This window comes from Macrobrachium nipponense, chromosome 5 (genome assembly GCF_015104395.2).
Source record: "Macrobrachium nipponense isolate FS-2020 chromosome 5, ASM1510439v2, whole genome shotgun sequence".
NCBI lineage: Eukaryota > Metazoa > Arthropoda > Malacostraca > Decapoda > Palaemonidae > Macrobrachium > Macrobrachium nipponense.
In genome coordinates, this window is record NC_061107.1 from 20,323,541 (window position 1) to 20,350,603 (window position 27,063).

Genomic DNA, 27,063 nt, shown 5'->3' on the forward strand with positions numbered 1-27,063 from the left:
AGAGAGAGAGAGAGAGAGAGAGAGAGCAGACGAGCAGCGAACGTGGTCTGAACGTTTCTTTACAAGCAAAGAAAATTCGTTGTCACTGGGATCTGCTGAAAAGTTATAAAGAAAATGGAAGGCCACTGATACAGAAAATGGGGTATAATCATATATTATAGATATTATATATATATATATATATATATTATATTATATATATATATATTAATATATAATATATATATATATATATATATATATATATAGATATAATATATATTAATAGTTTTTATAATATATATATATATACATACACATATCCTTTGACGGTATAACAGTATGTTTATATACATACACATAAATTTACATATACCAACACCACCAACATACTCTCTTTCTCTCTCTCTCCCTCTCTCTCTTTTACACACACACACACACACACACACACCACACACACACACACACACACACACACACACATATATATATATATATATATATATATGCACACACACGTATATGTATTCTCACAATTTGTTTTACCGTCAGCCGTTGCCACGCAGGGTTCACTGATAAGACTTCCTTTCACGAACTATTTAGGGATTTGTCAATAAAATGAATTCTAGCCGCTCTTCATCAATGAAAATTCCGCGGGGTTGTCAAGCCATAGGAAACCCCTTTTAGAAGAGATCAGGTTACACAAGCTTGTTGAACTTAGAGAGTTGAATGTCCTCGTCTGCTAAATCACTTCCTGGTTAGACTTATTGTGTACGCCATCAGTGATGAATGACTATTAGGGGGAAAGTATGAACACCATTTCAAGGTTTAGAAATATCACGTAATTTAAGATTACAATGATTTATTTTTCCAAGGTTTAGAAATATCACGTAATTCAGGATTACAATGATTTCTTTTCCAAGGTTTAGAAAGATCACGTAATTTAGAATTACAATGATGTTTTTCCAAGGTTTAGAAATATCACGTAATTTAGGATTACAATGATTTTTTTCCAAGGTTTAGAAATATCACGTAATTTAGGATTACAATGATTTATTTTTCCAAGGTTTAGAAATATCACGTAATTCAGGGTTACAATGATTTTTTCCCAAATGGACGAGAAGCAAATGGAAGGGAAAGCAGTCAAGGTAGACGAAGGAAATCAGATGTTTCACAGACTCAAAGACACGAGATAAACCCTGACCGCAGATCGACTTCGCCCTCCAGATCCTGCAGGAGGGAGACTTACGAAAGAAGGACAGGGGTGTCCCGAAGAAGCCCGTGGGACTCTATGGCGGAAACCTAAGCATCGTCCAAATAGCGAAAGGGACTGGAGTTCGTAACACATAAAAAGAAAATTCACTACCTATACTCTGTTTTTTTTTCATCTGTCCATCCGCCTGTGGTGTTTTTGTATGGTAACACTGCGTCCCGGGCTTTAGATAGTTACATTCAGCTTACATTCAACGATTATAATAATATCCTATTTCGAATATTAACGGTGTAATTCGCATACAGTAAATTATTAAAACACTTTTCAGTTACAAATGTACACCCAGATATCCTTTTATTTACCTAAAACTTACAATTAGCGTAACTATCTAAAGCCCGGGACGCAGTGTTACCATACAAAAACACCACAGGCGGATGGACAGATGGAAAAAAAACAGAGTATAGTCTACTAAGCTGGCAATGTTCTGCTTCTATATTTCAGGAGCCGAAGAGATGATTTCCAAATTGAAGACATTCTAACTTTCAAATATGAAATAGATGGAAGGATAATGGAATTTAAGACGTAAAAAGACGATAAAAAAATAAATGATTAAGAGAAATTCGACTGAAACCTGAGAGGGAAAAGTTCACTCTGTGATTACTTGGCATCAGAATGGATGTGTCAAAAAGGGCAGTTGTTATCTATCATGTTCCAGTAAAAACAATGGCTCACACGCCATCATCAGACACCATAAAACTTTCTCTTTACAAAGGACTACAGCCTAACATGGTCATCATAACATGAAAAGTATTATGTGGTCAGTGATATATCTACAAAAAAGTACATTTTGCCTCCGCTATTGGGACAATTTACACCAAATATATTCATTTCTTCCAAAAAGAATGAGAAAAAAAAATCATATCAAATATACAACAGCAAGTTCAAAAGTTCATTCAACGGTTATGTTGCAGGTTGATTTGGGCACGAAAGAGAGAGAGAGAGAGAGAGAGGCGAGACCACGAAATCTGCATAAAGTGATTTATTAAGTCGTTAAGAGAGATAGAGAGGACACCTGAGATATCTGATAACCCTAATCTTGTCACGGGTATAAAAATCTACTCTCGGAACTTTCGCTAAAGTGCCACGAGGGGGCATTCCATTTTCGCCTGTGGAATTTGACCGGAAAATTTCTCAAATGAAAAATAAAAACTACTGATAGACAATTTTATATGTTTTACACCCTCTTGATGCAAATAATTATGAGCCTGATTTGAGCATCAGTTTTTTTAACATACTTGCAAAATATCTTAATTTTTTGGATGAATGTGTTTGTTTTTATTCCCACAAGGCCACGTTTCATTGCATATTGCTAAAATCAATCTAATCTTCATTTCATTAAGATCGTATGCTCAACAGGAATGCAAACAGACTGCAAACTCAAAAACCAAAAAAATACTAGATTTAGTACTTGTAATGTCGCCCTTCAAAATAAAAAAATTTTCTACTCTAATGCATACTTGTACTTAACTATGTAATTTTGAATGTGATACGTACGTGTAAATATATAACAGGTTATAATGCAATATTGCATATCTCGTGATCTCGGGTAAGGGGCCCCTCTTAGACGGAGGCAGAAGAAGAAGAAGAAGAATTCTCAGGATAAAGTATTTATAGGCGAAAATCTTATGATAAAAAAGGCGGTGATGAATCGTGGTGGTTTTATCTTGAGCTCCGGCTGGGGACTACGCAGAAGTGGAAGGCGTCGTGGCAGCGACCAGGGCGGTCGCTAGGGCAGGAGCCACCGGCGAGTAGGGTGACGGCGGGTAAGGGCGGCTGCCTGCGGTTTTGATGAAGGAGGTGTTCAGTGTTGACACGACAGGGGTAACGATGATCTGCCGGAGGAAGACGCGAGGTCAGGCTGGCTCTTCGAAAGTGAATGAATGGAAAGCTAAATGAATATGAATACATCTAATAAATAAACTGAGAAAACGAATGTCCACGAAAGAGGGACAAATGTAGGATTAGAGTGTCATCTACAGACTATCAAACGATAAGCTACACTCATTCGCGGGCCTTTCTCAGTCAAATGCCACAGTGTTTTTTAAGACCAAAAAAACATGCTTCATATAAAAAGATGTGCCTGAGACAGGAATCTGGAATCATAAGGGAAAATGGGATGGTGGTACCGAGGGCGTGGAGGGGGCGTGGTCGATAGAGAGGTTTCGAAGGAGTGCAAGTCATGTGATTTTTTTTTTTATTCAGAAATAATGAATTTTAAAGAATATTATGGAAATGAGAATTTCACAACAAAGGAAAATTTATAAAACATTTACGTCGACAAGAAAGGACAATGTCGGCCAATGAGCATAAATTATCATTCATAGATTATCAGTTTCATATAAAGAATGAGGAATAATTAGGTATCGATAATTGATTATCGCTCTGGCCTATGGACAGCCGCATGTTAATTTACGCAAATGAAGTTACTCTTCGAATGAAATGACATCTTCTAATTTTAAACTGATTGGATTAATAGACAATTTTAGAAAAATATAATAACAAAACACTACCCACGCCATATCAGGGAAGTTCCCAACTTCTGAATGGAGGATTCGTTACTATTGAATTTAAAAAAAGAAAAAATGTCATTTTAAGGAGGGAAATGCTGGAAGGTGAAAAAAAAGTTTTTTTTTTCTTTTCAGACTGATAAAAACGTTCTGAATACTTTTTGAGTGAATACTTTTGAGTGAATACTTTTTGATTCACTATGAAGATCAAGTTCTGAGACCACTCACGCTTCCAGATTCTTACCCTAAACCTGGCACTTACTTTGCTCGTCCTGGGGAAGAATGGAATGTGTGTGTATATATATATATATATATATATATATATATATATATATATATATATATATATATATTATATATATATATATATATATATATATATAATATACATATATAGCGTACATACGTATTATAAATGAATAGAACGAATAAATCCAATCACAGAGTTCAGAAAAAAATCTGTTTCATGAAAGAGAGTGACAGTATATAGCAGGTGACACTTGTACAATAAAATTGAATGAGTCCTTTTTGCAGAGATCTCACGTAACAGAAATTAGGGTAAAGGGTTATTAATCAGAAGTCATGTTAAAATAAGGCAGTCAAGGAAAAATAAAAGGAAAAGCTGGTGAATTTAAATACGCTTGGTATATACAAGCCGAGATTAGTGGAACTTAATCACTAACAAAGCTAAAATTGCAATGGTTATGTAAATCAATAGCAGTTACATTATGATCTTAATCAATCGTAAATAAGCATGCCAAACAAAGAACAGGCAACAAATGAATAACGCATGCATCGTAGACTTCTTCACATGCAAATTGACGACGTGTCATGCTATTGTCATGAATAATTGTACAAATATATACATTTAATTACTTTATAAACAACAATCAAACGCATGAACCAAAGATTAGCTCTCGGACAACTTTTAAATTTTTCAAAGGTTTTCAACTTTTTGTGTGTGTTTTTTTTAGCCGAATGGAACAGGTTCAGTTAAAAGACGAAATTATTCTACTGTATTTTTCAAATCCCCCTTTCTTTAAAAAAAATTATTTTATTTTTCAAATCTCTCTTTCTTTGTCAAAAAAAACTGTATTTTTCAAATCCCTCTCTTAAAAAGAATGTGTTTCAAATCCCTCTTTCTTTAAAAGAAAGAAAAAAAAGTCCTACGAAACTTATCCCTTTCTTAAAATATATATATATATATATATATATATATATATATATATATATTATATTTTTTTTTTTTTTTTTTATTTTTTTTCAAATCCCTCTTTCTTTTCTTCTTTTTTCAAACTGTACTTTTCAAACTTTTTTTAAACTGTACTTTTCAAATCCCTCTCTTTCTTTAAAAAAAAAAAAAAATATGTTTCAAATCCCTCTTTCTTTTTCAAAAAAAAAAAAAAGTCCTACGCAACTTCTTCCGAGGTATATTGAATATCGATATCACCCTCTAAATCTCACAGTTTTTGATTATATCAACGTTCCTCTTTTACTAAAAAGCAATTATCTCTTTCCGCAATTCTTCCAGTCTAATGACCTGTTCACAACATTGCTGTTTCTGGTCGACAGTTTGATATGTGACCACCAAGCGAGTCCAGAGCCTAAGCCACATGACCACCCAAGGGGCTGGCAACTTCATCCCAAAATCATTTGCTCAAAACTTGAAAGGTAACACTACTGAATACCATCCAACCCAAAGAGGAGAGGTTTTCTAATATATATATATATATATATATATATATATATATACTATATATATATATAAAATGTATGTTTAACCATTCTTGTCGATACATTTAATCACCTTTTATTCATTGTTTTACAGGTATATTTATAGAATCCGAGTCACTTTCATCTAATTACTTTCTGGCTAACGTATTTGCTCCCGTTAATTTTCATGGTACTTGCTATCAGTAAGCATACTTCATACCCAGCCAACTTGAAATGTAATCAAAGTAATAACAGAGCAGATCGTAGCCCCAGGAAAAAATACAGACGGTTCCCGGCCTCCAAAGACAGATAATCACAAATCTCTCCCATAAAAACAGCTATAAACTCCCTTAGATAAATAGGACAAGATGTATTCTCTAGAACACAAACCACCCAATTTATAATTCAGTATGAAATACTATGACAAAGTATTTCAAGATATGAGGAACATTCGCTCGTATCTACTACATCCCATTACAAATCGCACGAGCTCTCTCTCGTCTGCGAGATCGTATAGACAACACAACAATTCATTTGTCATAACCTTCCCAGCCCATCCACCAAGCCATCTCATCTACCCCTCCATCAAACAACCCCCCTACCGCCCAAATCACTTTATATGTGAGCTAATTTGTGAGTTGTAGACGTAATGAAACAGCGGGGCCTAATCCTTCCCTTTCATTGGAGCGGAGTCAACTGTGCAGGATTCAAAGTATATACCCCTTTTTTTTTTTTATCTTTTACGAGACCAGCTTTATCAAGGCTCGGTTTCCCTTCGCTATAAACTTCACTGGATTTATGGGGTTTCTGCCATTAACTTAATGGAAAAATAGTAGATGGGGCAAAATCTCCGACGAGGGTCTATGCTCGCTAACGGCTATGGGAACTGCTTTAATGGGCAAACAAATTGCAAATGAAACAGCGAGTGGGAGAGGACTGCAAATGCAAAAGAACTGTAATGGACTTCATAACAAAACAGAAAACAATATCATCAACAATAACAATAATAATAATAGTAATAAAGTTGTTGTAAGCATCCTGTAATAAGTATAACCTTTCACATTAAATAGATCACCAGGCATTGCCTAATGCTAAATTCAGGGCTTGGGAACGAGAAGAAAGAAAAAAATGAAACGGCAATGTTGTCAAAGATTCAACAGGCTTCTTCATCATCTCATGCGATAGTAATTAGGCAATATCGTCGAATTACAAAACTCAGCGACCATGCAACAAAATTGCAACTCTGGCTACGAACTCAAAAGCAACTCAGCATCCAAAAAGCGATCAGTTGATAATAATACAGCATTAGTAAACAAGATGGAACAACCCGGCTGGCACTCGAGAACACTGAGCATGCGCAGTGCTGGCACGCTCGAGACTCCATGCATTCCAAACTACAGACACAGCATGCAAAACGTGCAAAAGAACTGCGCAGCCAATCTTAATCAACAAGGATTTTCTCTGGCAGGTGGAAACAAACGTATTCAGGTATTCTTAAAGGGCATTTTCCAACAAAGTGAATGCAGAATAAGAATTCCAACTCTACTTGAGAGAACTTTGATTTGGTGGTGTTCTAACATGCACAGGGTCGTTACGGGAGGCTGGGATTTTTCTCTCTCTCCCTACTTTTTATGACAGCCTCGATGATGCTGGCTCCGAAATCTAGAAAATAATATTGTGGGAAAAGATGAATGTTTTGGGCAGGCAGCAAGCATCATGGAAAGAATGCGATTTATTTTATACACAAAAAAGTATGTCTGTGCAACACAACTATAATATTACCTATCAATTATATATATATGTATTTATATATAATCGCGCATTTGACATGCAAAATGAAAGCATTAAAATAAGAGGTAAACTTGTATGTATGTTATGTATGTTATTGTATGTATGTTGTATGTATGTCTTTGTATTTGTATGTATGTATTGTAATGTATTATGATTATATATATATATATATGTTATTATTTATATTATATTAATTTATATATATATATATATATACAGTTCATGTAAATAAATTCTTCAGTTAAAACAGGATACGTCTCAAGTATAAAAGGCCCATTAAAACGCTCTGGTTTAGAGCTACGGAATATATTTCGGTGGACTACCTACCACCCCTCATAAGGTTGGCAGTTAGTCCACCGAAATATAGTCCTTAGCTTTAAACCAGAGTGTTTTAATGGGCCTTTTATACTTGAGATATACAGTTCATATGTATATGTACATATATATACGTGCAAAAGTAAGGGACAGTAAGGTACAAAATACAACATCTTGAAAAAGGTAAAAAAAAAAAAAATTCCATGCCAGCGCAACAAGCAAGCGAATGCCGAGGGCGAGACCAAGCAAGCACCACGTGGGCATGCAATGGCAAGCAGGCAAGCAGGCAAGCAAGCAAAGGGTCGAGCTCTCATTCTCGGGAAAAAGAAGACATACCGGACGACGATCTTTAGGCAGGTGTCCTCCCCAGCAAAAGGAAGACACCAGGTATAGTTTGGTTTGTAACGGGAAGGTGGTGGTGTTAAAGGTGTAGTAGTAGTAGTCAACCGGGGTAGAAGTAGAGGTGTAGAAGAAGTAAAAGAAGCCCCACCCCCCTGGGTAGATCTTAAGTCACCAGGAGGTTGAGGCTAGGGTTGAGGCCACCAAAGGCGAAGCGGAAGCCGCCTTCGTGTGTGCCATTTTTTTTTTTTTTTTCGGGGGGTGGGTGAGGAGCAGAGGGACCACAGAGCCAGAATGAACGCGAAAGAAGAACAGAAGAAGAAGAAGAAGAAGAGTCACAATAATAACAACACAAGATTAAACAAGGGACGCCACATTGTGTCTTAGCTCGAAGTTAATCATTTTTATTATTTTTTTTTTTTTGTCCTGCTTCTGAAAAATAAAATGTGACTTCATACTTTCTCATTATTTACTTTTGGACACGTAAGTTTTTCGTTGTCTCTTGGCGTTTGGAATAAACATAAATTCGACTTTCGTTTTTTATCTTGATCTTGTAAAAGTCACTTTAGATTTTCTCTCATTTCTTTGAACGAATCAGAGACAACTGTATATATCTAAATGGAATGAACAGCTGATGAAAACACAAATAATTCATTTTTGTGTTCATGAGGATAGAGATAGGGTGGAAATTCTGGGCTAATACTTAGGGAGGGTACAATGGGCACGTGGGCATAATGCCATATAACTTAGGGATGATTAGGGAGAACTTCCAAGGTACTGGCAGCGTCAAGGGATGCTGATAAGAGGATAAAAAAAATCAGTTCAGAGCTGACTGTATGATGTCCGTCTAAAATTCAACTCAAAGGGTAAAAAATCGAAAAATGACAAGAGTAAGGCATCGAAACTAATCAAAGCGAGAAGACATTGCAATTAAACTGACAGACGGAAAGTGACAGACAAGACAAATGCAAGAACAAGGACGCTGCTATCTTGCTTCCAAGAGCTTTAGAGATGCTTTGGTGAAGGTGGGTTGGAGGGTAGGCGTTGGTAGGGGTGGGAGAAAGGGGGGGGGGGGGGGTGGGGGGGGGGGGTGCTTGCGAGCACGACTGACTTATTACGGAACACTGACAAAAACAAAAGACAAAAACAGTTTCAAAGCGGTTAGATACGATCACACAGAACGCACGGAGAGGGAAAAAAGCCAAAAAAACACACAAAGCATTAGTCTTCAACAACTTTCGGAGGAAAGTACTGGACTTATAGAAAACGAGAGACGGGGAAAAAGAAGGACAAGAAGATGCCAAAGATTCGCACTAGCCAGAGACAACACTAGTCAAAAAATGGGGGACACATAAAACACGGGGGCAGGCGAGGGGTGTCGAAGGCAATAAAAAAAGGGAGACGGAAAGATGTGGGAGAAGATAAAGTGAGAAAAGGTGAAAACCATATCCAGGTGTGGATAAAAATGGAGGTGGGGGTGGGGATGGGCGAGACTTTTTGTGGGGGAAAAGTGGGTCAGAAGTCCTCGTAGGGGTCACACTGAAACACAAATCAAAGAAAAAGAAATGCTAAGACATCCAGGTTATCATAACAAGTGGTTATTCATGGCATGATTAATGCTTTTTAAAAAAAAGAGACAGCATTTTTGGATTTTGACAGGTAGCATTATTTAAGTAAAATAAATTTACTCGAATGCATTTTAATGTTATTTACCAAATCCCAACAAAAGACAGTCGCAGAGGGTGAAAATTTATTTCTGGACTTAACACATGAGAGATACCAAGACAGGAATACATGTATACTCTAGTTACTGTATGAGAATTTTCAGTCTATATGCATTGTCATAATACCATTTACCTTCATTTCACATCCATTCCTATCTGAAGTGGCAGAAATACATTAACATATCATCTATGAGTAAGTCTAAAATTGATAACATTTAAATTTATACCTGTAAATTATTAGAAAAAAATCATTAGGGTATTTGGAAAAGACAATTTAGATTATACTAAATGTGTATGATTTACATTTAGTCACAAGATGATCCTGGAAGTGTAAATTGTCATGCATATGTACCGATTATTAGTTTGTTTGTTTGTTTGTTTGTATGTTTTTACGTTGCATGGAACCAGTGGTTATTCAGCAACGGGACCAACGGCTTTACGTGACTTCCGAACCACGTCGAGAATGAACTTCTGTCACCAGAAATACCATCTCTAACACCTCAGTGGAATGCCCGAGAATCGAACTCGCGGGCACCGAGGTGGTAGGCCAAGACCATACCGATCACGCCACTGAGGCGCTTATCGATTATTAGTGCACAGATGATACCTGGAGGCTAAGTTTATGGATGGACACTCATGTGAATTATTTCCATCAGCAAAATTATACAAAATACAAAAAAATACAAAATCTGAACATGTGAAAATCTTTGTACACGTTCGTTACAAGTTGCGCACTTACCGTCGTACCTGTAAAATTTTAGTAGGACGAATATTCTGATTTTGCAACCAGGGAATAGTTGTGAACCATTGTCTCAAATACCTAATTTGTTAATTAACAGTATTGTAAGTATTTTCATTGCACATTACCTGTATTTGCCTATGTAACATCACTGTAAGAAAAACAAATGTCCCTCTTCTCTTCAATCAGGGTTACAGAAAAAAATGCTCCCATTTGATGGAAGGAACAAAAATCCTGCGCATAAAACGTACGATTCTTTTTATGAAACTTTCATGCAAGCCTTTGTCAGGATCAACCCGACGTCTATCTTTCGAGAGAGAAAAAAGAAGAAGAAGAAGAAGAGGAAGACAGTTTGTCTGAGTTCGCTTTTAAATGTCCTGTCATGAGGAGAATATGAGATTCCCGGAACGAGAGCGTTTGTAAGAGAGCCATTATGCAGCGGCTGAAAGATTGCTTCATGAGTCCGAGTGAAAACTATCTTACTTTCGAATGGGAGTTCACATTAAGTAAACAGCGCGTTTTATGGCGGGCTCTTCCAAAAACTCCCCGGCAGGGAAATCCTGGATCCATTTGTCAGATCCGAACGCGGAATGCGAGCGATAAAAGCATTCTCTCACGTGGAGAAGACAAGAAGAGCCATAATTAATAAGCCTATATAGATCACAACGTTGCGGATCACGTAGGCTTTGAGAGACCCATCTCGCCTGGCAGCTAAAAAACACAGAATTCGTTTGGGAAATTCATGGCATCCTCCTATGTAAAGTGCCAGTGCACAGACTTGCGCCAATATGTGATAATCATTGCGTAGGATTTTTCGAAGGCACCATATGAATGGCCTCACAGAACGTCCGTTTCTTTGCTATCAGGGAGAGGCAAACGAAACACATTTCTCTTTTTACATCTTTTGGGAAATTGTAAGTCGCGACATAAAACACTTCTCAGGAATCTTGGCAAGATTATCTTTCAGGATTTTTCTTCGGAAGACCCAACATCGGACACTTTCCGCTCTGTGGAAATTATCGCCACTGAACTTCCTCCCTTAATTCGCCACATATCCATTTATCAGTTGCTACTCTTTTTTTTTGCTTCTTCTTCTTCTTAGAATCTTCTTCGGTGCTCTCACAAGTCACTCGAAGATGAACCGACTTCTACTTCCTTCGGTTTTGTGAATCAAGCCAGTTTTTGCCTCATTCGAAACCGGACGGAATTTCAATCGTATTGTGTACAGTTCTTCAATGCAAAGAGTTCGAAATTCGTATTAAATGTAATATACAAGAGTTAAATGTTCACCATTGGAAATAGAAAAAAAACTTGGACAAGCAGTTTCATACTTCTTTTACTATACATACATATATGGGCTATGTATACACATACATATATGAAATATAAAAATACTGTATCGTGCTTCTCAATTGTCAATAGAAGGATCCAGAGTAATACTGTGGACCTGATCACTAACTCGCGTGATCAAGACCACAGGAGGATGGACGAAAGCTCTAAGCTTTGTAAATATTTCAACAGCAAATTCATTCCTTGATGAACAAGAGTATTACATTGGATCCTTCTATTGACATACACATACATATATATATACATATATACATACATACATACATACATACATATATAATATATATATAATATATATATATATATAATATTATATATATATATATATATCTAGTCTTACTCTCCTCCTATCTCCTGAAGTTATTGTAGTACACTTTTCTGCCAATCCACATTCCCCTATTCTCCCCACAATATCATCACCTCAAAACACACTGAGCTCGTCATTTTACCATTCTTTCTGCATACCTCTCCAGGTACTTTTCTTTCTTCTTCTACCAAATGCAACACTCAAACAATTCTCTACGGATCCAACCTTTCTTTACATTGGTTTGTTTGTTTGTTTGTTTGGATGGTGTTTTTGCGTTGCATGGAACCAGTGGTTATTCAGCAACGGGACCAACTGCTTTACGTGACTTCCGAACCACGTCGAGAGTGAACTTCTATCACCAGAAATACACATCTCTCACTCCTCAATGGATTTCTTTACATTGGCATTGGGCATCCATCTTTAAAGACGTCGCATTGGGCATCCATTCTTTAAAGACGTGTCATTGGGCATCCATTCTTTAAAGACGTGTAAGAATATATGACTTAGGCATAAAGCGAAGCACTGGGAACCATAGGGTCATTCAGCGCTATGATGAGATGGATGGAAAAGGAAATACTAATATAAATCAGTTTATAATGATTCAATTTTGCTCAACAATATATTCATACTCTAACCTTGTCTCCTATACGTACTCTACAACATATTTCTTTTCTACCTTTTGCACAGGTCTTGTGACCTTATGCTATCATAGTCCTTCACATGTACTCCCAAATAACTGTATAAACAAACATACTTTATTCACTCTTTATTCTTTACTTTCTCCTTTTGCGAACGCTTCCAAAATCTCTCGTTGGTTATCGGATTTTTTTTTTCTTTTATACTATCCCTATTCAGTACTGCATCATCTGCAGTCATTACGCTACCCACTACCTATTTCCTTATTGTACAACCTTTAAATAAACGTCTAACTGTCCTTTCTAAGACCTCTCGATTCATTTCATCCATGGAGATAATATACAGTGCTTCATTTCCATCCGCCAAAAATATTTGCATTCCTTCCTATAACTGTCATTCCATACTATACGTCCTCAACGCCCAGTATCTCGGTATCATCATAGTCTTTTTCTATGTTCATAATACATCAAGTATTTTTCCTTTGCTGAATGGCATTTCTGGTCACGGTAGAGATAAATAATTGACTAGATGAAACTCTCTCTCTCTCTCTCTCTCTCTCTCTCTCTCTCTCTCTCTCTCTCTCTCTCTCTCTCTCTCTCTCTCTCTCTCTCTTCCTGTATTATTATTCGAGCTACGATGATGTGAATAATTCGGAATATTCTCTCTTGAAATAAGCAAATTTGTCTCCAAAAAAATTATCTGTGCATGTGCCCATTTTTAAATGAATCTGAAATTAGTTGGGAAAAAACAAAAAAACAGAGGCAATGAAAGTTGTCTTTCAGATACTTGTACTCTGCATTATGCTCTTTGTTAATTTCCAGGCGCTCTGCTATCAGTTTCTGTCAGATATGTCTAGCGGATTATGTACTCGGCTGTGGCTTCGTAGCTGTGAATTTCATGGCCTGCCCACTCTCTTTTCTGTTGACTGGGATGAGAGAGAGATAGAATTTAATTTTCTTCCGGAATGGTGCCTACCAACTGGAATGGTGTCACTGCTCTTAATTCAGTGCTTAATTTTAACCCCGAACCCCATCCCCCACCTCCCCCGCCTCTGCTGGCCTACACTCTTTCATACCTTCCCCGGAATTGTAAATCGTCCGTTAAGATGACTACATCCCAGCAGCAGCTATCATAAAGGATCCAATTTAGCTTACCTTCCGCCGCTGAGGCAGACCCTACGACGACGACTGTTGTTGACATTAGCCCTTGCAGTGTTCAGCATGTGTTCATTTCGTCATTCTGGCGCCGCTTGGCGGCAATAATAGCTCTGACAGAGAGGCGTGAGAGGTTGTGCAATACCTTGCGCTCATACTTAGTGGCAGCAACTGCAGCTGCAGCTGAATGGCATTTCTCGTTACGGTCGAGACAAACAATTGATTACAGGAAACTCTCTCTCTCTCTCTCTCTCTGTTTTTCTGTCTAATTGCCTTGGTGTCTGTAATATCCTTTGGGCTACGATGGTGTAAATAATTCAGAATGGTTTCTCCTGCAAGAATCAACTTTGTCACTTGAAATTGTCTGTGCATGTGTCCTTTTATGAATTAACGGACCCACGGGTGTGCATATGTATAAATTACACACACACACACACACATATATATATATATATATATATACATATATATATATATGTGTGTGTGTGTGTGTATGTATATATTATATACATATATATACACACACACTATATATATATATATAATATATATATATGATATATATATATACACTCAGAAATCACAAGATGTGCACGTGATTTTGTTTGTTAGCTGAAGCCACAGGAAACGCTTAAAAAGCACGTGTATATATATACATATATATATATATATAACGTATATATATATATATATACATATATAGAAGACTAGTAAGGGGGCTCAAGCCCTACAGATATCACAAGGTGGAGAGGTAAAGGCATGTCTCAGCGTAGTACATAATTTATTGCCTAACCACTTGTTTTTCTTGATTACATAGTTTTGTGTGTGGGTGTTTTTTTACTTTATTTTTTTTTTTTCTCCCCACTCTGTCCTTCAGTCGCCTTCTATTTTTTACTCTGGTAGGTTGTCTCTCCAACCTAGTGTTGTTGTACCAATAATTTTTTACATTTTAAAATGTTTTAGTGTTCAATTTTAAATTTTAAATATTATACCGTGTTTTATCAGTGACGAGTCTTATATGTTTGTATTTTTATCAATTCCCAGCCTTGAAAATGCATCGAAGTGATGTGAAACGTCGGCAATAAATTATGTACTACGCTGAGACATGCCTTTACCTCTCCGCCTTGTGATATACATATATCTATATATATATATATATATATATATATATATATATATATATATATAATATATAATATAGTTCATACATGTGCACACCGTTTGTACGTTAATTCATAAAATGACATATACACAGCAAATTTTGAGTGACAAACTTGATTATTGCAGGAGAAATCATTCTGAATTATTTACACCATCGTAGCTCAAAGGATATTACAGACACCAAGGCAATTAGACAGAAAAACAGAGAGAGAGAGAGAGAGAGAGTTTCCTGTAATCAATTGTTTGTCTCGACCGTAACGAGAAATGCCATTCAGCTGCAGCAGCAGCAGTTGCTGCCACTAAGTATGAGCGCAAGGTATTGCACAACCTCTCACGCCTCTCTGTCAGAGCTATTATTGCCGCCAAGCGGCGCCAGAATGACGAAATGAACACATGCTGAACACTGCAAGGGCTAATGTCAACAACAGTCGTCGTCGTAGGGTCTGCCTCAGCGGCGGAAGGTAAGCTAAATTGGATCCTTTATGATAGCTGCTGCTGGGATGTAGTCATCGTCAAGGACGATTTACAATTCCGGGGAAGGTATGAAAGAGTGTAGGCCAGCAGAGGCGGGGGAGGTGGTTGGGGTGGGGAGGGGTGTTAAAATTAAGCACTCAATTAAGAGCAGTGACACCATTCCAGCTGGTAGGCACCATTCCGGAGGAAAATTAAATTCTATCTCTCTCTCATCCCAGTCAACAGAAAAGAGAGTGCGCCAGCCATGAAATTCTCAGCTACGAAGCAATAGCCGAGTTCATATGCCGCCAGACAAGTCTGATAGAAAATGACAGAAGATCGCCCGGAAATGAATAGAGAGCACAGTACAGAGTACAAGCATCTGAAAGGCACTTTGCATTGCCCTTTTTTTCCAACTAATTTCAGAATCGGAAAAATATTAAGATGCTTTTCATTCAACCCTTGAACATCGTGTAGTAAGATGTTCCGTCCCGTTCAAAGGACCATTTAGTTTTTATGGATTTATGAAATATATCAGTTCCCTTATTCACTGACTGGAATGGTAAATCCTTATGTGAAATAAATCTTGAAATGAATTTTCATTTATGTTAGAGATTAACTTCATGAGTTTCTATATTACCCACCTTTGGGTATTTTTGGGGAGTTGTCATTTTCTACAGCCTTCCTCACGATTCATACTTTGAAACTCTATAGATAAATTTGTACGGTACTATTTGTAATTTAATTCTTTCGAAATAAACCACTCATTAAAATAATTGGGCTCTTTCCTGCGAAATGAAAAAAGACCATTATCTTAAATACCACCTCTCTCATTTTCTCTTGATAAATGCCGATCATAAAAAAAAATGTTTTAAAAATAAGGACTAAAAGTGATGTACGGACTTGGATTAGAAACACTATAAAGTCGAAGTAGCGCAGCTTGTTGCTAAACATTATTGGAATTCTTGGTTGAAAGTTTTTTTATGCTATTTTATGCACTGAATTTTTATTTTATCATCTAAAATTTTGAACAATTCTGTTAAATTATTTTTTTGTTCTTTTAAAGTTAAATATTTCTGTTTACGATGTTTTTTCTCTAACGAAATTGTCAACATATGCAGACATAATTCTTTTACATCAAATTTTGTATGCATATTTGTTGCAATTTAATGATTCCATAAATTTAAATGCCCCTTCTCTTTATATAGTTCCATCAACAAAAATAAAAATATTTCCAATTCCCTCTCAAGTAATCCACAGAACGCTGAGGACCGTCAATTAGCAGGTTCTCTCCATTTGTTCTCTCATATCCAGTGCCGTTTACTTTGGGGACAACTTGAAACGAAGAGCATCTGCCCCATCCAAGATGCAACAGGAATCATAATCCACTTCTATGCCTTTCGAGAACGAAATGGATGCGTCGACTGTCTATCAGTGCATCTAAACCAAAAGGACTCATATTCGAATCCTGGTTTGGGAAGATTCACCCATCTATTATAATTCCCCTTGGGTGCAAGATATTACCAAGGAGGAAGTGAAGTTGGTATCAAGTGATAATTGTGGCTTGAAGGGGGGCGCTGACACCATAAGGCCCCATTATAAAGAAAGCGCCAGTTGCTACTTTATAACTGAAGGGATTTGCTTCAAATTGTCACCACTTATCATACAACTAATACTGCATAAACGCAAGTGGGAAAATATAGAAATTCGACCTCTAAGATCATAAATTTTTAATTTCAAAAATATGAAAAAAAGTTAACTCTTATACTGGATGCTGTAAGTGTCAGTGAATTTGTTTCAGTCTTCTGGGAGATCTAAGCATTTAGTTTTATTAATATCTTTGAACATAAGAAAGTCATATATGTATGACCAACAATGAGCGAAGTTTTACAAATTTAACAATCAGCTGTCAAGGTTGAGCTGAGTTGATTTTTATTCTAAAGGTAAATAACCTACTATCAACAAGAGAACGTAGAGTCGAAATCTCCTTGCATCTCTTTTGATAGTCGAATGGATAAGATGACTGCCTTTCACTGTATCTAATCCAAATAGCACGGGTTGAATTGCGATTGGGATGGATTGATTCATTGTACAATTATAATTCCCTTCGGTGGCAGCTGTTCCCAAGGCCAAGTGAATCCGACATCAGGTGATGTTTGTACCTTATTATCTGTGAGCATGAAAATTTCATGGTTTTATGAGTGACAAAATTTCACACAAACACACACACACACACACACACTATATATATATATATATATATATATATATATATATATATATATATATATATATATATATATATATAATATATATATTAGATGTAATTATGTTTAGGGTCTACAAATCTATTTTGCCATTCAGTTGCAAAAGCCTCTTGATGTTTATTTTTAAGAAGTTTTTCTGCATCAAACTCACATATTCCGTGCTCTTTTTTTCTATCACGTGCTTTTAATTTCAGCTTTGGATAGGTAATTTACAGATGGCTGTTTGTTAGTTTGTATGGCATTTTTACGTTGCATGGAACCAGTGGTTATTCAGCAACGGGACCAACGGCTTTACGTGACTTCCGAACCACGTCGAGAGTGAACTTCCATCACCAGCAATACACATCTCTGACCCCTCAATTGCATGCCCGAGTATCGAACTCGCCGCCACTGAGGTGGCAGGCAAAGACCATACCAACCACGCCACTGAGGCGCTTCCGACAACTGCTCTTCTGTAACCCCTAACATCCCTTAGTGTTCTTTTTCTTTCTCGATCAATAGTTACTTGGTTTCTATAAGGGCCAGTTCAAGTCATGGATGCCCTGTTGTCTGAGAGAACATCACACCATCTATCTGGCTAAAGATCATCCTGGTGGGATGAAGACTCTTATAAAGATATATATCAGACCTCGTCAGTTATCTCAGTGGTAGCGATGTTTAGTGGACAAGCAGTCAACATTCAAAAAAATCTTTATTCCAATATAAAGTCCATTCTTCTATCTCATTTCAACCAGCATGCAACTCTGCAGCGTAGGGCACCGAGGAACACCGGGCTATTAATATCTCTTCAAATATCCGGGGTATCTAGTATGTAGGCATCACGAGAATGCCAAGGTTATGGGTTTCATAATTTTAGGCTATGAGAGGGAAATTTATGTCACCCATACATCCTTTATTGCGTCCAACAACGAGACCCCCCACCCCCCGCCCTTTCTTTTTAACGATTATGCTTGAGTGCTGCATCCTTCATTTTCTTGAGATGAATTCCACTCGGTAAATTCACTCAGTGACAGCCAGATTCAGGAAGATGCACAGACATGTTTACACACGTACTCATATACATGAAAACATGCATGAAAGTAAACACACACACACACACACACACACACACACACACACACACATATATATATATATATATATATATATATATATATATATATAAATATATATATATCATATATACTATATAGATATATAATAATATCTATATATATAATAATAATGATCACCAGTTTCTTCAGTGCTTTCATAACGCGTAGACCACAAAGAACAGAAGTTAACTGGCGATTTCATTCTTCCCTAAAATGAAGATCGCAAAGATCAAATGTCGGATGGGCAATATGAAATCTTGAGCGAGCAGCAAATTGCATTAGAGTTCATATTTTATAACAAAAAATATTTGTTGTCCTTGTTTCGTATTGATTCTCTCTCTCTCTCTCTCTCCCCCCCCTTTATATATATTTCATATTTTGTTTTGCATTTTTGATTGCTTGTAAAAAAGCTTCTCTCTCTCTCTCTCTCTCTCTCTCTCTCTCTCTCTCTCTCTCTCTTTCCCCCTTTATATATATCATATTTTTTTTGTTTTGCATTCTTGATTGCTTGTAAAAAGCTTCTCTCTCTCTCTCTCTCTCTCTCTCTCTCTCTTTAAATTTTGAAGTCAAAATCAAGGCCACAAAACCGTCTGGCGGTAGAAATACTAATAACAATATAATTTCCTTACGTCAACGCAAACAATATTGCCTTTTGGTTTTCAGGTCACGAGCATGATTATAAAACGAAAATAGTCATACGTAAAAAAAAAAATAAAAAAAAAAAAAAGACAATCGCACTCTAGAGTTTTTTTCTTATTCTTATCCTTGCATCTGCTTTCCATGCATTGCCTGGAACAGGATTTAAATATCTTACTACTGAAAGGAGCATTGCATAGTAGTTGTATTAAAATAACCAAGCGCGGAAGTAGACCTCATTACACTGAGGCATAATTACACCGAAGCCTGAGAACATACGCATTAACAAACTCAGACCATGAAATGACTAAACCAAAACGTCATCACACAAACCAATTCAGACACCTGAAAAAAAAAAACGTCAGCACACAAACCACATCAAACACCTGGAACAAACAGAATGAGATCACACAACTTTGTTAAAAAAAAAAAAAAAAGTGCCATTTTAGGGCCTATGACATTTGACTTCTCCGGCCTAGCAGATTTTTCGAGTAAGGCCTTACTCATCTGTTAACAGCTCCTCTCACATATTTTCAGTAGTGAGTCACTTGGGTTTAGTCGTATAACATGGCAGTCGTTGCCCTACCCAGACCTGGAGCGTTTGTCTTCTGAACTAGGCTGTTCTTACCTTCATCTATTTACTCGCAAGCATCCAGTTATAATACATTTCCTTTGCCTTTTTCTTTAAATGTAAGTTTCCCCCCTATTACTCAACATATTCATGACACCATTCAATAGATGCACTTACTTATCACAGTAAATATACACCGAATTACATTGACCAACTATTTTTAAACTTACCTAAATGTGCATTTTCGACAACTTTAAGACATTTAGTTATACATACATTTATGTTATACATTGATTTACCTACCAGTTTTATTCCATTTCCCGACTATCTTTAACACAAATACGAAGATTCAAAATATTCCTAGATTGCCTATATTTCGCCAACAGCATGCCTAACTGCCAAACACTTGCCTTTGCATCTACATGAAGCTCCTGTTCAATATGCCTAAATGTATTTAACTAAAAATCAAATTTATTCTCATTTTATTACATTTATTATAAAGCAAAGTCCTATACTTCATTTTGTTGTCTCGAGCCTCTAATACATCTATTTATATCAACATCAACCTAAAATATAACATGTCCAATTTCGACATCGGATACATTTTTACACATTTATCTAAATACACATCAACCTAACATTGAGCTTTGAACTACCCACCTCAAGTAGAATACATTCAGTGGCATCAGTGACATAAACATCGAACAATAAACATTTACTACTCGCACATCAAAATTCCACATTCACCAACCCTCCGATTTTTCGTCTTGAAAATCGAAGTTATACAACCCAGCCAAATTGTCCAATACCCCTCTTCACTAACATAACAGCCTATATAACCAAGAAACAACAGCCTCAGCCACATCCATAGTACAGCAAATTACGTAAATGACCTGACATATTACCCATTTAGTTTGCACATCAACTTTTCAACACTGAACAGTTGCCTACATTGACAAGAACCTAACACCTCAAAGACATCCATTGAACTGCATGCAGTACCTAGTTTTTTTTTTGCCATCCTGCCTGTAACGGGTCACCAGATGGTAAACCAAGTTGGATGACAAGCAATCATCAGTCATCCTCTGCTCCAACCTGCCACCGGAATCTTAAAGTTGACTCCTGGAATACCAGAGGCCGCATGAGAACAATGGGACATTGCAAAAAGCCTTTTCTCAAAAGCTGGCTTTCTGTCTGATATGGTCCTAGAACAGATAACGTAAGATACTTAGAATTATGCGGTAGAAACGTATGTTAGATCACTTACAACAGCTAGTTTTGTATTTTGTGTGTTGTTTCAACAATAAAGTCTGTTTCATGAGTTGTTTCCATACAAAAATAAATCTTTTACACTGGTTACCAGAGCAATACAAAGTCTAGTGTTGGTTATGTTACATAAGATAGTGAAGGAGAAGCATTAGTTCTATAAAATTCTCCAACAGAGATGCCTTAAGGTAAATTATCATACTTGACATCAGGTATATCACTGCTGCTAAACATTCATGACTTACTTTACTCCAGAGAAAAACATATCAGTTACGTAGGTTATTGCAGTGAATACTATATAAAATTATTTATTGAAGCCAATCCTACGATTGTTACAGCAATGATTAAGTAAACAAGTAATTGAGGCACGTTTATTGTTACAGCAATTATTAAATAAAAACTTAATTGAGGTACGTTTAATTGATAACATTCAATTACCAAACAAGAAAATTAGTGAATCAGGTTAATATAACGATTGGTATTCTGGGAATATTGGTGAAACAGATTAATAACACTGAATATTGAAACAATGAGCAACATATAGAGTGAATAATATAATAACAAATCTACTTGAAAGGTAACATCAATCATATTGGATGGATTACTTTAGCAAAAAACTGTATCGAAAAGGTTAGCACGGCTGACAGCCTACTACTGGATGCTAAATCTGGTGCAAAATTGCTGTCATGTGAACAATAATATGCCAGCAAAGATTAGAGGACAGAAAAACTTGGAAAAAATAAATCAAGTTTCAGTATTTAATTTCTTTAGAAAAAGAGGCAGAAAATCCAAAAACAGGCTGCACCAAACCTAACCTAGAGTCTGCCATAAAAAAAAATACTAAAACCTAAATTTATTTCAGTGTTTCTGTCAAGAGAGTCCGTACTGCCATAACAATGTGCACAATGAAAATTAAACTTGTCCCCTACCACACGTAACACCCAATCGAGCAGACTATCTTTTGGGAGAACTGAACCAGCAAGGGTAAGATGGTCTGCTGGCACTTGCATGGGATTCAGAGTAATAGATATACTACAGGTTACATATCAATGCAGCAAATTGTCTTTGGACCGGATATACTGCTACAGAAAAAAATACATGGGGCAGGGTAGGTAGCACAGCCTACGTTACTATAACAGGTTTTCCAAAGAATCGTTTACTACAGTGGGGAACTTACAGGACGGAAACTTGAGAAGGGAATCAGAAAATGTATTGGTCAAGTTCCTGTAAAAATATATAGTTCTTTCTGTTTGCTTTCTGCAATAAAAAAAATCTACTTTTAAGTCTATTGCAGAAGGCGGTGTTTTGCAGAAACTACCACAGGAGATAGAATGTTTCAAAGGTTATGACTATAATTAAAGGTTACCACCGTAGATTATGCACTGCACATATACAGTTACGAAGTTACCTTTAGAAGATTACCTGACGCGCAGGCTACGGCGTCAGATAACCTTGGCGCTGGGTAGAGCAGGGGAATTTTAGAAAGTAGGACTCTCCAAAGACGATTTGTAATGGCAAAAGAAACGTAGAAAAGTTTATCTATTTATTCCTCTTTTGTTCTGCCCTCAAAGATACTTAAGTGTTTAACATCTTTCTTGAATGATTACAAGTAACAACTCTTACCAGAGGTATTCTCCCATTGCAACCCCCCCGCTACCCAGAAATTGGCTACAGCAGTAGCTTGATTGCCTGTTCAGTTGTATGCAGATTTATCTTAAATATTGTCGCTTCGGTAACTTTTACGTTATATGGCCTAGTGACGTTCTTAATCAATTATTAGTTTCTGAAAATCACACATAAAAACGAAACTGCATAAGCATAAAGGACTACTTACTGAACCAGTTATAAAAAAATTCTTTTGACAAATTGTCACCCACTCCTTTTATAAGTAACTTTTCTTTGTGAGCTAAAGTGTACTAAATGATTGACTGACATCTGAATATAGATCTCAGCAATCAGATATACAAGTGAAGCGCGTTTGGTAAGTCAGGAGCAACAAAAAGAGAGAAAGCTATGTATTAACTTCCTTCGTATTTATATGAATAATTATGGAAACAGTCGTTCACTCACAATGAAGTAGAATTTAGGAGTCAGGTCCCTTCTTATTTACGTTGCCGAATCATACGGATTTAATTGACACGAGAGAGAGAGAGAGAGAGAGAGAGAGAGAGAGAGAGAGAGAGAGAGAGATTAAGCATAAGCTTATATGGCAGAAGCAAAAAACTGTGAATAGAGACAGAATCCTTTAGCAGAAGTCTACGTGACAAAAACAAAGTTAAACAAAACAGTAAATGAGAGAGAGAGAGAGAGAGAGAGAGAGAGAGACTCAGTATACAGAAGTTTACGTGACAAAAGCGAGAGAAGAAGAAGAAGAAGGAAAACGGTGAATACGGGAACCGCCAAGTTGCTGTCAAACAAGACCTACTCCAGGGAAATCACCCTGACTGCTGCCGCCTAGGCTGCTCACGGAACTATAGTCTAGTATTGGGATTCCGTTGTTTACTTTTCTCTGACGAAACTTTCTTCGTTTTTCCGTTTTTTTTTCTTTTATGATTTGTCCGGCATCTGACTTTGAAAGTCCTGGTAAAGTTGGACTGACACCGGTCCGTGTTCCATTCTCTCTGGTGACTTTCCGTTTGTTAGATTTGTTTGTTTGTATGGTGTTTTAATTAACGTTGCATGGAACCAGTGGTTATTTAGCAACGGGACCAACGGCTTTACGTGACTTCCGAACCACGTTGAGAGTGAACTTCTATCACCAGAAATACACATCTCTCACTCCTCAATGGAATGGCCGAGAATCGAACCCGCGACCACCGAGGTGGGAAGCAAACACCATATCCAACCACGCCACTGAGACGCTTTTCCGTTTGCTAGAAACTCCTTGAACGCAAAGGGACTTGGATTAGCGTTTTATATTGACGATGCTGGTGTCGTTCATTTCTTGAGCAATGAAGTTAACGTTGAAATAATCGCTCGAGGTCACTCACTTTTGTCCTTCAGGCAATATGCAATTGCCATCTTCAAAATCATGTAGGCTTTCCGGCTAAATTCATCAGGTTTACCAAACTACGAATGTTGGTATGTACTTATTACAGAAGAAAAAACGTTAAACACGGACATGAATTCTGTTTATAAGAATATAATACGCGGCAAAATTTCCCTCCTGACCGATGTACAGAGTGTCCATAAAGTCTTAGTACCATTACAAGTATTTAATGCTCAGAAACTAGCAAATACGAGTAATGCAGTTTTTTTTTTTTGTAGAATGAAGTGCTCTGAATGTAAACTTGAGGAAATGAAGAACATTCTACACAAAAATAAGAAAAAAAAACTGCATTACTCTATATTATGTGGTTTCTGAGCAATAAATACTTGTAATGGTTCTGGGACTTTATGGACACCCTGTATAATCTGAGCTTCTTCATAAAACGGTAAAGACAAATTCCAACGACCCGGAAATACCAATTTCATAAAATATTTGCTCAGCCTTTCTCATCATTAGTCATCAGCGGGCCCGTACACCTTTGTTTCTTTACACTTATCCAAGTTAAAAGGCATTTGCCATCTTTTTGACCACTCTCCTACTTCCTTTAAATCATTTCTTAAACTGTCCACTGTATCTGGGTCTGCTGCATTTACACCGGGCCAGTGCGCATGCGCGTGTTTACATCAAGGCTACAGGGTTGAATACTGCAATAATATATATTTTTCATCTTCATCCAATATCGGTCACAGATATACGCCCTTTTTTTTCATTTAAAGGGTTGGGTGTAGGGGTAGTGGGCACGTGTAAGGCCATTGGGGGTAAGGGGGAAAGTTGGGGCGGCGGGGAGGGGGGTGATGTGCTCTCCAACTCCAATAACTCACTCGTACCTTGCTGGCATTCGATCCCTCTCCAAATTGGAATCGAGCCTCTGACAGCCATGTATAATATTCTGCAAACATTTGTTATATATAGAGTAGTATATGTTTGCGGATGCACCATTCAACTCACCCCCCCACCCCCCACCCCGCCCCGCCCGCACACACAAACCTTTTTATTTTTTTGTATTTTTTTGCTTACTTTGTTTCTGGCTTAAACATCTCTTGGGCATGAGGGGGGAATTTTCATTTCAACCCGACTCTGTTGGGCTGCCTCCGAATAGAGCTTTCAAGAGCCTTCCTACTTGAAGGCTCGGAAGGCGGGCGGGAGCGGCATCTCTTTTTAATACTTAATTTTAATGCTTTGAACGTAGAATTTCCTAGGCGTGGGGGTGGTAGGCGGGCGGCGGAGGGAGGGAGGAGGTTCCCAAGTCAAGGATTGTAATGCTGATTCTCTTTAAGAACAACAAAAGGAATATTATTATTATTTTCAGTTTAAGAAATCAAAATATCGTGCTTCATACACTGTTTGATTATTATTAATATCTTGTAATATAGAACAGTTATATATATGAGGGAGGCGGGCCTCCTCAACCAAATTTAAATTATACATAGAATGACTATGTAAGAACTAATATGATATGAATAAAATTTTTATCATATATTTATTAATATTTTCATATGAAATTTATTAAAAATTTAAGTTTTTCTATTTAATTTATTTCGGTGTCAATTACCCAGATGTTGTGACGCCAGATATAATACACAATCAATCAATCTTTATTAATTCATAAAGATTAGTGATGCTAATTCCCTTAAAAAAAAGAATATTTATTGTCATTTTCAAGTATTCAGTTTAAGATATCAAAATGTCGTGCTTCACACTCTGTTAGTTTGATTTTTGTTAATTCATAAAGATAGTGATGTTAATTCCCATAAAAAAGGAATATATATTTATTATTTTCAGGTACTCAATTTAAGATATCAAAATGCGTTGTTATTAGTATAATAATTATTCATTCATAAAGATTACGTTTGCTAATACTTTTCCACGAGGGAGATTAAAATTCTGGTGCTTAATAGCTTTAGAAATGCATGGAAAAGACTGAGTATTCAAATTTCGGGCAATCAATGTGCAAAAAAGAATTTGAGGCAAAAGCCATTGTTAAAAAGAAAGAAAGAAAAAAAAGGAGTTAGGGAACCAAAAATTTAATTATGATTACGAGGAGGATTTAAAAGCTATACCACAACTCTAACGATGAAAGCGGAATTCTGATCTATACTTGAAATTCCGGTTCTCTTTTCTTAATACGACAGTGACGTCATAAAAATTATTACTTAAGTTGAGGACAACGATGTCAGCTACCGCTCACAATCCCGTGAGATATCAGTGACGTCATGGAACTCTGTTCGTAATTCCATGGAGTAATTATTATTATAAATAATAATTATAATCATTTATAAATAATGATTATTTATAAAATTTATTAGTTAAAAATTAATTATTTATTAAAATTAAACATATTAATTTATTTAATTAAATTTAAAAATTAATTCGTAAATACTTTATTATTTTGTAAATAATTATTATTATAAATAATAATAATTATTATTTATAATAATAATTATCATTATAAATAATTATTATTTCAGTAGATGAAACCTATTCACACGGAACAACCACACCAAAGGGGCCACTGACTTGAAATTCAAGCTTCCAAAGAATGCTAGTTTCAACCTCCCACCGCAGACCCACACACACTGGGGCAGTAACTGATCATGAAGGAAAGCCCAGTGATCTTTCATTTCCCTGGGGGAGGCGCGAACCCACTACATCTGAGCTGCATGTCACGACCCTAGCAACCGCATCAGCGGACCAGAGATGAAGTGACAATGTCATAATACTTTTTTTTTTATGGAGATG

The 27,063-nt window shown here is 36.6% G+C and overlaps 1 protein-coding gene across 1 annotated transcript in view; it reads right to left on the minus strand.

The window, feature by feature from the left end:
- Positions 1 to 436: 436 nt before the first annotated feature.
- The window catches only part of LOC135215239 (dopamine receptor 2-like), a 247,257-nt gene continuing 220,630 nt past the window's right edge, over positions 437 to 27,063 (minus strand). Inside the window, 1 exon segment of the mRNA XM_064249756.1 lies at positions 437 to 3,084. Within this exon segment, the coding sequence (XP_064105826.1) occupies positions 2,935 to 3,084 (150 nt within the window). The 3' untranslated portion in view covers positions 437 to 2,934.